Source organism: Jaculus jaculus, chromosome 5, assembly GCF_020740685.1.
Source record: "Jaculus jaculus isolate mJacJac1 chromosome 5, mJacJac1.mat.Y.cur, whole genome shotgun sequence".
NCBI lineage: Eukaryota > Metazoa > Chordata > Mammalia > Rodentia > Dipodidae > Jaculus > Jaculus jaculus.
In genome coordinates, this window is record NC_059106.1 from 4,654,012 (window position 1) to 4,667,171 (window position 13,160).

General features: G+C 42.5%; 1 protein-coding gene across 1 annotated transcript in view; it reads right to left on the reverse strand.

The window, feature by feature from the left end:
• Odad2 (outer dynein arm docking complex subunit 2) overlaps positions 1–13,160 on the reverse strand; it is a 161,647-nt gene that overhangs the window by 128,304 nt on the left and 20,183 nt on the right. The window contains exons 8-10 of the mRNA XM_004668167.2: positions 5,670–5,863; positions 3,154–3,249; positions 1,168–1,315 (exon numbers count right to left, since the gene is read on the reverse strand). Of these exons, the coding sequence (XP_004668224.2) occupies positions 1,168–1,315; positions 3,154–3,249; positions 5,670–5,863 (438 nt within the window). The remainder of the gene's footprint in view (positions 1–1,167; positions 1,316–3,153; positions 3,250–5,669; positions 5,864–13,160) is intronic.

Consider the following 13,160-nt stretch of genomic DNA (forward strand, 5'->3'; position numbering starts at 1 on the left):
AAATGAACTTCAGATGAATGGGCCATCTTGTGCATCTGGCTTACGTGGGTCCTGGGGAATCCAGCCTCAAACCGGGTTTCTTAAGCTTCATAGGCAAGTGCTTAACCGCTAAGCCATCTCTCCAGCCCTAAAATACTTTTGTGCTTGTCTTCAGACTTAAGAGAGAGGTGAAAGTGGACCACAGCATACTTTAAGTACCTACGATGTAGGACCCACCATGATACATGTTTGAAGTTTTGTTTTCTCAATCTTTAAAATGTCATACAGTACAAGTAGCATTCATTCCATTGCATAAGTTGAGAAAATTATGGTTCAAAAACATAACTTTACAACAGCCCCTGCCTTGTAAGTATTGCAGGTTAAAAGCTAACCCAGATTAAGCTTCAAAATCCCATGCCAGAGCTGCAGAGATGGCTTGGCGATCAAGACGCTTGCCTGAGAAGCCTAAGGACCAAGGTTCAACCCCTCATGACCAATGTAAGCCAGACACACAAGGTGGCAGACACGTCTGGAGTTTGATTGCAGTGTCTAGAGGCACCCTGCCATGCCAATTCTCTCTCTCTCTCTCAATCTCACTGTCCCTCACTAAAAAAATCCATGCTTGAGCTGGAAAGATGCCTTAGCAGTTAAGGTGTTTGCCTGCAAAGCCAAAGGACGCATGTTGGATTCCCTAGGACCCACATTAGCCAGATGCACAAGCAGGCATAAAAATCTAGACTTCGTTTGTAGTGGCTGGAGGCCCTGGTGCATCCATTCTCTCCCTCCCTCTGTCTACCTTTCTCTCTCTCTCTCTCTCTCTCTCTCTCTCTCAAATAAATAAATAAATAAATAAGTATTTTTTAAAAAGTCTTTCTTTAAAAAAAAACATGCTCTCTCCATCACACCACAGTGGAAATCACAAAATGCAAGTTATGCCACAGTATCCTGTACCCATCATGCCCATTCCCTGCGCTTCAGCCAGGAGACAGGCCGTGTACCGGGCGGCCCTGCTGCTTCTAGAGGATTCACCATGGAACCACGGATAGACCTTCCCTGTGTGCACCCAAGATCCAGTAATGGCGTTGCCAGCTCTTCCAAGAGAGCAGCCACACACGGAGAAGCAGAACACACGGTATTAGAAGAGTTTCAATTGAACCTGGCAAACAGAGTCGAAAAGGTCATTCTTACCTTTAAATATTTCACCAGCTTCTGAATTTGCCAGTATTCTGATGGCAGATCTGCATTAGCTTCCTGGCGATGATCAGGGGGCTCCTCGTCTTCCTCGCTCTCAGAGGAGCTCTCACTGACGACCTCTTCAATCTTCTCGGTGCCCTTCCTGCGAACCACACAGTGGCAAGTCCACACGTTAGCTGCAGTGCAATCACAGCTGTATCAAGACTTCGGCCTCATGGGCATCGCTACAGACAAAACGCCTACACCTTCTGAGTTCTAGAAGAGACGCAAGTTTCTCCGCTTCACTAAGGCCTAGGAAGATGGCCTGGTGGGCAAAGCCCTTGTCATGCAAGTGTGAGAACCTGAGCTTGGGTCCCCAGAACCCACATAAAGCTGGGTATGGGGGCACACATTCGCAACCCTGGAACTCACACAGGCAGATGGGAAGAAAAGAGTGAAAGCCCTGGCGGCTCGCTGGCTGGCTGGCCTGGTCTATGCCCCAGGCCAGCTAGGAGAATACGCCTCAAACACTGTGGTAGGCCAGCAGCTTCAGTTACCCTCTGACCTCCACACCTGTGCAGGCCAGAACCCACACCTGCACACACACACACACACACACACACACACACACACACACGCTTACAGTACTCTAGCTAACTACAGCTGGTAAAGGATGGTACTAGCAAGTTGCATTCACTCATGTATGTTCTGCATATTACCTACAGCAAACACAATGGAAAACTACATATTGATGCACTGAAAAGTATTAGGTACAAATCCAAGTATTCAGGTAAAGTCCAGAAAGCAAAAGACAAAACTGAAAACTGAAGAAATAAGCAGCACCCAACGTGTGACACATCACACTGAGTCCCCAAAGCAGCACTAATTACACTGGATTAAAGGTTGCCTGGAGGTGGAGGTGGTGGGAAGCATGTTACAGAAGAGCTCTCAGGATACCTGGGTGGGAGAAACAGTTCTATGTCCTAACTTCAATTCTTTTTTATTTTATTTTTTGGTTTTCGGAGGTAGAGTCTCACTCTAGCCCAGGCTGACCTGGAATTCACTATGGAGTCTCAGGGTGGTCTCGAACTCACGGCGATCCTCCTACCTCTGCCTCCCGCGTGCTGGGATTAAAGGCGTGAGCCACCACGCCCAGATTTTCCTGACTTTAATTCTTATCACACAAAGTTTCATGTGCTATAAAAGACACACACTGAGCCCGTGTTTACCTCTTGCTTTCGCAATTAGGTATGTCCAGTTGAAAAGCTGGGGAAAGGGCATCTCAGACTACTCTTTAGAGCTGCCTATGAGTCTATAAATATTTAAAAACAAAAAGCTTAAGTATTATTAAGCAAACTTAATACAATTTGTTACAGATACCCCAAAAGTAAAACTACTATAAATGTAGTTTATGGGACTTTAAGTTTTTTAAATCTCAAGTGTGGAAATATTTCAATATGGAATCACTACGATTTCTTCCCACCACTGCTCTGAAACTCTCCAATGAACATGGCTGACCCTTCTTCTCCCAGGAATTATTTTCTGTTAGACTGAAAATCATGATGTGTATACCAGTTGGTCTCATATTAATTCTGTTATTTTCGCTGGAAATAGCCTATGCCACTTTAGAACTGAGGGGTCCTCTGTGCCGGGCAAGGAGAGGCCTAGTCACAGGACCCAACTTCGTGACATGATTGTTCCAAGGCAATAGACCAGACTGGCGTCCAGCACTCAGGTCCCTGTTCTCCGCATTGAATATATTTCTTTCCTTAAAGTCAGTGACTGTCTAGCAAGCCCTATATTCCAGGGAGCTACGTTGGAGGGATACCCGTAAATATAGGTAAAGAAATTCAATGCTATCATTTTCACTGACATTGCAAATAACCTTCAACATAGTAACGTAACTATCTTGAGTCCCTAACAGAACATAAAGAGGCTAATTAGCACGGTAACAAGCCGTCCCACGGCTTTAAGGAAGCAGTCATGCCAACAGAAGCGTACCGAAGTAACTGTGCCCTTCCAGCTGAGACAGACGCAGATGACTTCTCATGTTTTCCTTGCTTTTCCTCCTGAGTTTCTTTGCTGGAGCTTTTGTGACTAAATAAGTGAATAAGGAAAAAAGGCTTCATTACTTTAGCCTGGTGAAATAAAAGATGGAAGTGTATACAGGCGGTCCTAACATTTTCATGTGCCCAAACCATCACTTTTCCTAATGCAGAATGCATCTTCACATATTAAAGAAACATGTTGTGCTGGCTGGGCTGGGATATGACTAATCCCAGAAGCCCACAGACTGACTTCAAGGCCAACCTGTGCTACAGAGTGAGAGTCTATTAAAAAAAAACCAAACAAAAACCCTAAAGTCAAATAAGAAGCAGCGCTTTCCCAGCATCTCTGAGCATACTGGGAATATGTCTTCTCAGCCTTCCAGGGATGAGCCGGTCCCTCATGCTATGCCTTCTACACTGAGTGCGCACAGCTCTCTTTCCCACTCAACACAACAACAGGACATGCACCTGGTCCTCCAGGAATCCCCAGGCTTAGCCTAATCAGTAACTGGCACTCGGATCTCAATGCCTATTAAAGAAATTCATAATTACAAACAGTGCTTCAGGGTTGGAGAGATTGCTTAGTGGTTAAGGTGCTTGTCTGCAAAGCCAAATGACCCAGGTTCAATTCCCCAGGACCCACGTAAGCCACCAGATGTACAAAGTGGCGCATATATCTAGAGTTCATTTGCAGTGGCTAGAGGCCCTGGTGTGCCCATTCTCTCTCTTATTTGCATGTAGCTTATGCTTATTAACCTTGCACTTGAGAGGCTGAGAGAGGACCACTAGTTAGAAGCCAGCCTAAGCTACAGAATGAGACTTAGATGCAAAAAAAAAAAAAAAAAAAAAAAAGAATGATTTCTACCCACTTTGTTTTGTTTCCTGGCCATAAGGTAAGCAATTTTGTGCAACATGAAACTCACCATGGGCATCAGGCACCCCTACCAGAGACCAAAAAGCAATGGTTGGGCTGGAGGGATGTCTGAGCAGTTAAGGCACTTGCCTAAAATGCCAAAAGACCCAGGTTCAATTCCCCATGACCTGCGTAAGGCAGATGCACAAAGTACTACATGCATCTGGAGTTCGTTTGCAATGGCTAGAGGCCCTGGCACGCCCATTCTCCCTCTCTCTCCCTCTCTTTTTGCCTGTCCCTTTCTCTCTCTCAAATGAATAAAAAATTTAAAAAGCAATGGTTTACTTATCATGAATTTAAATTTCTGAACTTATAAGCCAAGACAAATTATTTCTCCTAATTTTCTCAAGCATTTTGATAAAATGACATGCTTCTGAGATCCTCAGCATTTGAGTAACAATGATTCTTAATCTATTGATTCAGCATTTATTTACACCAAGCAGGTCCCAAGTAGAAGTAGTTTTGTATATTTCATACATTTATCAATCTAGTATCTACTTTCAATATGCCTGTTAACAATCTTGAACCTCTAGCTCTCTTATAGTGTTTTCTTAACTTAAAGTTCTGTTTATAGACAGGACACCATTACTTGTGATTATACCATTACAGCACCTTAGCAGATCCCTGTTCCAATGTTGGCATTTTCCATGTTAAGCCTCCGTGTGTTTCAGCATCATTTATCCCGACTCTTCCCCTACACCGAAGTGAACATGTTCCTCTCTTCACAGTGCTACAAACACACGCTCTGCACTGCTCCATCATTCCACGTGCAATATACAGAGAAAAAGGAAGCAAGCTGCCCTAGGAGGCACAGGTAAATATCGCTTTTTCTTTTCTTTTCTTTTTATTTTTCTTTTTAACTTTTTGTTCATTTATTTATTTGTTTATTTTTTGAGAGTGACAGACACAGAGAGAAAGACAGATAGAGGGAGAGAGAGAGAGAATGGGCGCGCCAGGGCTTCCAGCCACTGCAAACGAACTCCAGACGCGTGCGCCCCCTTGTGCATCTGGCTAACGTGTGTCCTGGGGAACCACGCTTCGAACCGGGGTCCTTAGGCTTCACAGGCAAGCGCTTAACCGCTAAGCCATCTCTCCAGCCCTTCTTTTTATTTTTCAAGGCAGGGTCTCTCGCTCAGGCTGACCTGGAATTCACTATGTAGTCTCAGGGTGGCCTCAAACTCACAGTAATCCTCCTACCTCTGCCTCCGGAGTGCTGGGACTAAAGGCGTGTGCCATCGTGCCCAGCTTTCTTTTTTGAATGTGCAAGAGCAACAGTGAGAGAGAGACAGAGAGCACTGGTGCGCCAGGGCCTCCAGCCACTCAACTGAACTCCAGACACGTGTGCCACCTTGTGCGCTGGTGTGTGTCTGGGTTACATGGGACCTGGAAAGTCAAACATGGGTCCCTAGGCTTCACAGGCAAGTGCCTTAACCACTAAACCATCTCTCCAGCCCACTCTATATTTTTCTACCATAAAATAAAGTTCCTGGAAAAACTAGGCAAATGAGTAGTGATTAAAGACATATTAGGAAGCCCATCAAGTCATGTCTACCTACTCTTTGGAATCAACATTGGTTCTCCAGTTTAAGCTTGGCTCCAGTCTCTTGGTCATTAATGTTTTCCCGAAATTAATTTGGTTCTTCTCCAGTTTATTCTTGTCGACATTAGTTCCAGGCATCCTCTTGGATTCCTCCTTCTTGGGTGTCTCTTCATTGTGTTCCTTTTGCTGCTGTTCACTGAATCTAACCTCCTTTATTAAAAAACAATGAGCAAAAAAAGAAAATGAGCAATTTTTACACTGGCATTACTTCTGAGTTACTTGGAACCAACTCAAGATTATCAGTGGTGATAAATCCCAGAAAGAAAATATCAGCCTCCTCTACCTCTGCTGCTCAGCAAGCCAAGTTGTGTGGAGATGCCAGCAAGCCCAAGGCCCCAAGGGGAGACAGCCCTCTGTGGTATTTCTACGTTCAGCTTCCAGGAGCACACAGGTACCATAGCAGAGTTGGACCTGCATGCACAGTCCTCACTATTTCTACAAAAATTAACCTCAGTCTCTGTATTAACTGGGATGCATTGAATTCCAGTTAAACAAAAGAGCTTGAGGGTTGCCAGGTATAAAAGACAAATTATATGCAGAATAAGAAACATGAAAATCTTAAGACTTCTCATGAGAAATGATGCTGAGAGGGAGAAAGAGACAGAGATTGCTTACAAGTATTAAAAAGAAAACACAAACTTTCCACATCAAAATTCTATACAAAAAAATCTTTGAAAAATCAAAGCAACATAAAGACAAAAGCAAAAATAGAGAAGTAAGTACCAGAAGACCTGCGCTAGAAAACGGTTCAGTGGAGTTCTTTAGCCAAAACTTACCACGCCAGACAGAAACATGGTTCTAACAAGAAACGAAGAGCTGCAGAAATGATTTTTAAAAACACATAAAAGCCTCAGATTGGATAATTTCAAAATTTCCTTTTCAGAGCTAAATAATAACACAAACAAAAGATTGCTAAGGCCCTAGAAGGGCTACACTGTTATTGAATGCACAGGCGAGGCCACCCAGTGCTGCCAGAGTCCACATTCAACTCAAATGCACAAGGAAAAACAAACTTACACAGAGAACATCCTGGCCATAACATGAACACCAACAATTAAAAATTTAAGTCACACAAAATACCATCTCTTAATATACCAGAATCAGGTAGAAACCAATAAGAGAATGATATATGGACATGGACTAGAATAAAAAGAACCAAGATATATAAAAAAGAGATTATATAGTGCTTTAAAAGAAATTTATAGCATAAAATTTAATAGCAGGAAAAAAAGCCTCAAATTAATGATTTAATCTTCCCACTTAAGAAATTAAACTAGTGCTGGGCGTGGTGGTGCATGCCTTTAATCCCAGCATTTGGGAGGCAGATGTAGGAGGATCGCTGTGAGTTTGAGGCCACTCTGAGACTCCATAGTGAATCCTAGGTCAGCCTGGACTAGAGTTAGACCCTACCTCAAAAAAATAAAGAAAGAAAGGAAGGAAAGGAAGGAAGGAAGGAAGGAAGGAAGGAAGGGAGGGAGGGAGGGAGGGAGGGAAAAAAGGAAGGAGGGACTTCTGGTTAAGATGGCAGCGGAGGTACCATGCCAGAGCAGCCTAGGGGGGAAAAATATAGTTCTGGAAGTCTTAGCCATAGCAATAAGGCAAGAGACGCACATAAAAGGGATACAAATTGGAAAAGAAGAAGTCAAGTTATTATTACTTGCAGATGACACGATTCTATATATAAAGGACCCTAAAGACTCTACTAGCAAACTGTTAGAGCTGATCAAAACCTACAGCCATGTATCAGGATACAAAATAAATACACAGAAATCAGTAGCCTTCATATATGCTATAAAAAACACACAGAAGATGAAACCAGAGAATCATTCCCATTCAAAATTGCATCAAAGAAAATAAAGTACCTTAGAATAAATGTAACCAAGTAAGTAAAAGATCTCTATAATGAAAACTATAAAACACTCAAGCGAGAAATTGCAGAAGACACTAGGAAATGGAAAAACATCCCTTGTTCCTGGATTGGAAGAATCAATATAGTGAAAATGGCAATCTTACCAAAAGGAATCTACACATTTAATGCAATCCCCATCAAAATTCCAATGGCATTCTTTATGGAAATAGAAAAAACATTCCAAAAATTCATTTGGAATCACAAAAAACCTCGAATATCTGAAATAATACTGAGCAACAAAAATAAGGTGGGGAGGTATCACCATACCTGATTTTAACCTATACTACAGAACCATAGTAACAAAAACAACATGGTACTGGCACAAAAGCAGACATGCAGGTCAATGAAACAGAATAGAGGAATATAAGTCCAGGTAACTATAGCCACCTGAGATTTGATAAAAATGCCAAAAATACTCATTGGAGAAAAGACAGCCTCTTCAGCAAATGGTGCTTGGAAAACTGGATATGTATCTGTAGAAGGATAAAAAAGGATTCTTCTCTCTCTGTGCACAAAAATTAAGTCCAAATGGACTAAAGACCTTAATATCAGACCTGAAACTCTGAAATTGCTGGAGGAAAAAGTAGGGGAAACCCTTCAACATATTGGTCTTGGCAAAGACTTTCTGAATATAACCCCAATTGCTCAGGCAATAAAACCACAGATTAACCACTGGGACCTCATGAAATTACAAAAATTTTGTACTGCAAAGGACACTGTGAATAAAGCAAAGAGGCAACTTACAGAATGGGAAAAATCTTTGCCAGCTATATATCTGATAGGGGATTAATATCTAGGATATACATAGAACTCAAACAGTTAAAAAATAAGAAATCAAACAAGCCAACTAAAAAATGGGCTATGGAGCTAAATAGAGATTTCTCAAAAGAAGAAATATGGATGGCGTATAAGCATCTAAAAAAACAGTTCTACATCCCTAGTCATCAAGGAAATGCAAATTTCCATCTCACTCCTGTCAGATGGGCTACCATCATGAAAACAAATGATCATAAATGTTGGTGGGGAAGTGGAAAAAGTGGAACCCTTCTACACTGTTGGTGGGAATGCAATCTGGTCCAGCCATTGTGGAAATCAGTGTGGAAGTTCCTAAAACAGCTAAAGATTGATCTACCATATGACCCAGCAATAGCATTCCTAGGCATATATCCTAAGGACTCATCTTATTTCCTTAAAAGTACATGCTCAACCATGTTTATTGCCACTCAATTCATAATAGCTAGGAAATGGAACCAGCCTAGATGTCTCTCAACTGATGACTGGATAATGAAGATATGGCACATTTATACAATGGAGTTCTACTCAGCGGTAAAGAAAAATGAAGTTATGAAATTTGCAGAAAAATGGATGGATCTTGAAAGGATTATACTAAGTGAGGTAACCCAGGCCCAGAAAGCCAAGTGCCGCATGTTCTCTCTCATATGTGGATCCTAGCTACAGATGATTGGGCTTCTGTGTGAGAAGGAAAAAACTCAGTATCAGAGGCCATTAAGTTAAAAAAGAGATATAAAGGGAAGAGAAAGGAATGGAAGAGGGTACTTAATAGGTTGGAATTGTATATATGTATGTAGAAGAATAGATTAATGGGGGTGAAAAGCCCCAAAGTGAGGTCAGAGGAAGAGATTGGGTAAAGGAAAGGTGGAGGGAGGGCTAATCAAAATGTAAGAGGATACAAATAAATCATATGGAATCCTCTAGTTTTGGACAATGGAACACTCAGGAGCCATAGATCACTGTTAGAAAATTTTCAGGGCCAGGGATGGGATACCCCAGTGACTTGTTGGCCAGGGAGGTCCTTGATGCCCCCAAAACATTATTGCCCAATGCCAAGGCCCTTGGTTTCCCACCAGGAATAAATGGTAAGACCCTATTGCTAAAGACTACACATACTTGGGCTGCAAGGCCACTGAGAAATCCTTCTGGAACTGAGCTGATAACCTCCTCCATGTAGACCAGCTGACAGAAAGCTGGAAGCCATTCTACATGTAGTTCAATGGGAGAAAGAGATACCACCAGTGAAGATACCCAACAGTGGACACTGCAAGCCTTATAATTGGCCAGCCAGGCCAAATGAGCCAATGGGTGCAATAGTAGCACATCTGTCATGTTGGAAACCAACTGCCCTCCAATTGGACTGGAGGCCTGCTCCATGGGGTAGAATATATCCCTGATACTGAAAACTTAAAACAGGGGTAGCCATGAGCCCTAGGGGTGTAATATCTGCTGCTGTCTGGATAAATGTATATACTACACTTATCAAACTGCTCAGTAAACACTTCTCTTAATATTTATATCCTTATATTAACGCTACTCTCACTTTGGGTAGAGAATCTTCTCTTTTTAAATGGCAGTGACCCTGGGACAACTCAGAAGGTATCATAGTGCTGGAAAGAAGTGACTGGTGTACTGAGTAACATCTTGATCACACCTTCCAAGGCTCAGGGTCTAATGCGGAAGAGGTGGCAGAAAGAATGTAAGAGCCAAAGGAAGGGTAGGACTCCTTACAACGTGCTCCCTCCAGAAATAAAATGGTCTGGATATCCATGACCTCATAGTGCCTGACACTACCTACACAAAACCATCATAAGAGGAGGAAAAGATCATGACATCAAAATAAAAGAGAGATTGATTGAGATGGGGAGGGGATATGATGGAGAATGGAATTTCAAAGGGGGAAGTAGGGGGAGGAAGGAATCACCATGGGATGTTTTTATAAACATGGAAAATGTTAATAAAAATTGAGAAAAATAAATAAATTAAAATAAATAAGAAAGGAAGGAAGGAAAAGAAATTAAATGTAAAAACCAAGTGAGCCGTAAACAAAGCAAAAGGAGGAGCAAAATCAAAACCAAACTATAGAAAATCTCTGTGAGATAAATATCTGATTCTTTGAGAGGATTGTTGCAATTGATATACTTCTATCCAGATTTTTCAAGAATAAAATGTTGTGTTTGAGGCCAATAAATTGGGTAAATTAGACAAAATGAACAAATTCATTAAAACATACTAATTACCAAGCCTCAACAAAAGAAATCCCAATAGTTCTGTAGGTTTGAAAAAAATGAATTATCATTTTTACAAAGCTTCCACACAATTTCTGTCTTTCAGGTCAGATGGTTTTGTCATTCTATCCATCATTTAAGAAATAATATTCATTTTTATAAAGATTTCTGAGAACAGTTATGAATATTTCCCAGTTCATCTAAGAGACCAGAGTACCCAGATCACCAAATCAAATAATGGCATTAGAAGTTAAGTACTGACCTGTATGCTTCATGAATATACATGTAAAATACGTTATTAAGTTGTTCCAACAATAGATTTAGATAAGACATCATGAGTAATGATAAATTTATCCCAGAATTCAACATTAGTTCAGCTCATTGAAAAAAATCAATGCAAAAGCCATACAACAGAACAAAGCAAACACCATACGATAGTGTCAGGACCTGCGTGAAGATGGTGCCATCCCGTTGTAGCTCTCCGAACATCCATACAAGTAGAGGCTCCAGAGGAAGTCGAGAGCCCGACACTCTTGTCTCCCCGACGGGGCAGTGTCCGTAGATGCCGAGAGGGAGACGCAGCACTTACCCGTCCCGTGGCAGCGGAGCCCCGTACAACCAGAGTTGCCAATGGAGACTAAGGAAGGAAACTGGGATTTCTATTCCCAAGTGTAATACGTCCATACCTCCAGTGATATGTCAAAGTAGCCTTGATTTAAATACAGTCCAGTTATGATAGAATATCTTCAACGCATAAAGTAACAAGGAAATCATCCATCATACCCCAAACCAGGAAGAATACAGACGTAAAAGGATGAACAGATGCTCATATCAAAATAAAGTAACTGTTGGGATAATCTGTTAAGATACTGGGCTGGAGAAATCGCTCACTGGTTTAAGGTATACGCTCGCAAAGCCTGGTAGTCTGGGTTCGATTTCCCAGTCAGTACCCATGTAAAGCCAGATGCACAAAGTGGCACATGCGTCTGGGCTCACTTGCCATTGCAAGAAGCCCTGACATGCCTATTTCCTCTCTTTTTCTTTCTCTCTCAAATAAACAAATGAGAAGAAAACAATGAAAATATTTTAAAGGGCTCCAATAAACAATTATGGAGATGTGAAATGTGGAAAAATAAGACAACTCTCTCAAGTAAATAGGAAGTCTCAGTAAATATACAAAAACTATAAAGAACAACCAAATGGAAATTTGGGGAATGAAATTTACAAACTGAAATAAAAACTCATTGGATAGGCTTAGTGGAATGGTAGAGAACAATGTACAGCAGAAAGATGTGAAGTTTGGCATGAAAAATGTTGTTGTGTCAGGCGTGGTGGTGCACGTCTTTAATCCCAGCACTCGGGAGGCAGAGGTAGGAGGATCACCATGAGTTCAAGGCCACCCTGAGACTACATAGTGAATTCCAGGTCAGTCTGCACTAGAGCAAGACTCTACCTCAAAAAAAAAAAAAAAAGTCAGTGTGTTCAGATCCTGAGCACAAAGACTGGTTCACATGTTTACAACATCACCTCCACAGCAGATGGGCCAGCTGCTCTGCTCTGGGACACCAGGAGGAGTGCTGCTTCTTCTGAACGTAGGGGACCTGAAGGCTGAAAGAATATCCTCCTCAAAGTCAGCTTTACTCTCATCTGGATTAATGAATTCGGAAGTCCACCCTGGTACTGGTTTTGGAAGTATGACATTGCAGGAAAGAGGGTTTCCTTGGATTTACGATACACTTCTTTTGGAGATGGCCCCCTACAGGATGTGAGGCAGGGGCACAGTCCCCGTAGAGAAGCCACGGTGGGCACAGCGTGGAGCCATGAAGAGGAACTGTTGGTTGCAGCAGACACAGAAGATTCTGGAGTGGCCAGGACTATGGAATAGCCACCAAGGAGAGCTACACACACTGGCTCTGGTGGAGCTGCCCAAGAAAGAAGGAGCCAAAGCAGGAGGAGTGGAGATGGGAACCCAGAGATTTCATCACAGGTCCCAGGTAAGATCTACAGAAAAAATACTGATGCAAAAGGCGAACATACTCAGCTCTTGCAGGTACAAAAGAAGGGGACTAAGTCTGGCAAACAGATCGTTTCAACTCTCTGTGGGATACAGAGAGACCCCCATGAGCTCCTGCCCCTCCCAGATTCCAGCGCAGATGAGACGCTTGTCTAGAAAAACATCCAGGAGAGCTGGGCTGTGACTCAGTGGCGAGCCCTTGCCACACAGGGTGAGGACCTGAATTCAGTTCCTCAGAGACCACATGAAGTTGGGCTCAGTAGTGCATGATCCATAATCACAGTACCTCTGCGGCAAGACGGGAAGCAGAGATGGAGAATTCTCCTAGGCCAGATAGCGTGGCTTATACGGAGAAAGAGACCTTGCCTCAAACAAGGGGGGAGGTGAGAAGGACTGACATTGGAGGTTGTCCTCTGAGCTCCCTACACATGCTGTGGCATGGGTGTGTGCTCCCTCCCTCCCTCTCTCTTTCTCTCTCTCTCTCTCTCTCTCTCTCACACACAC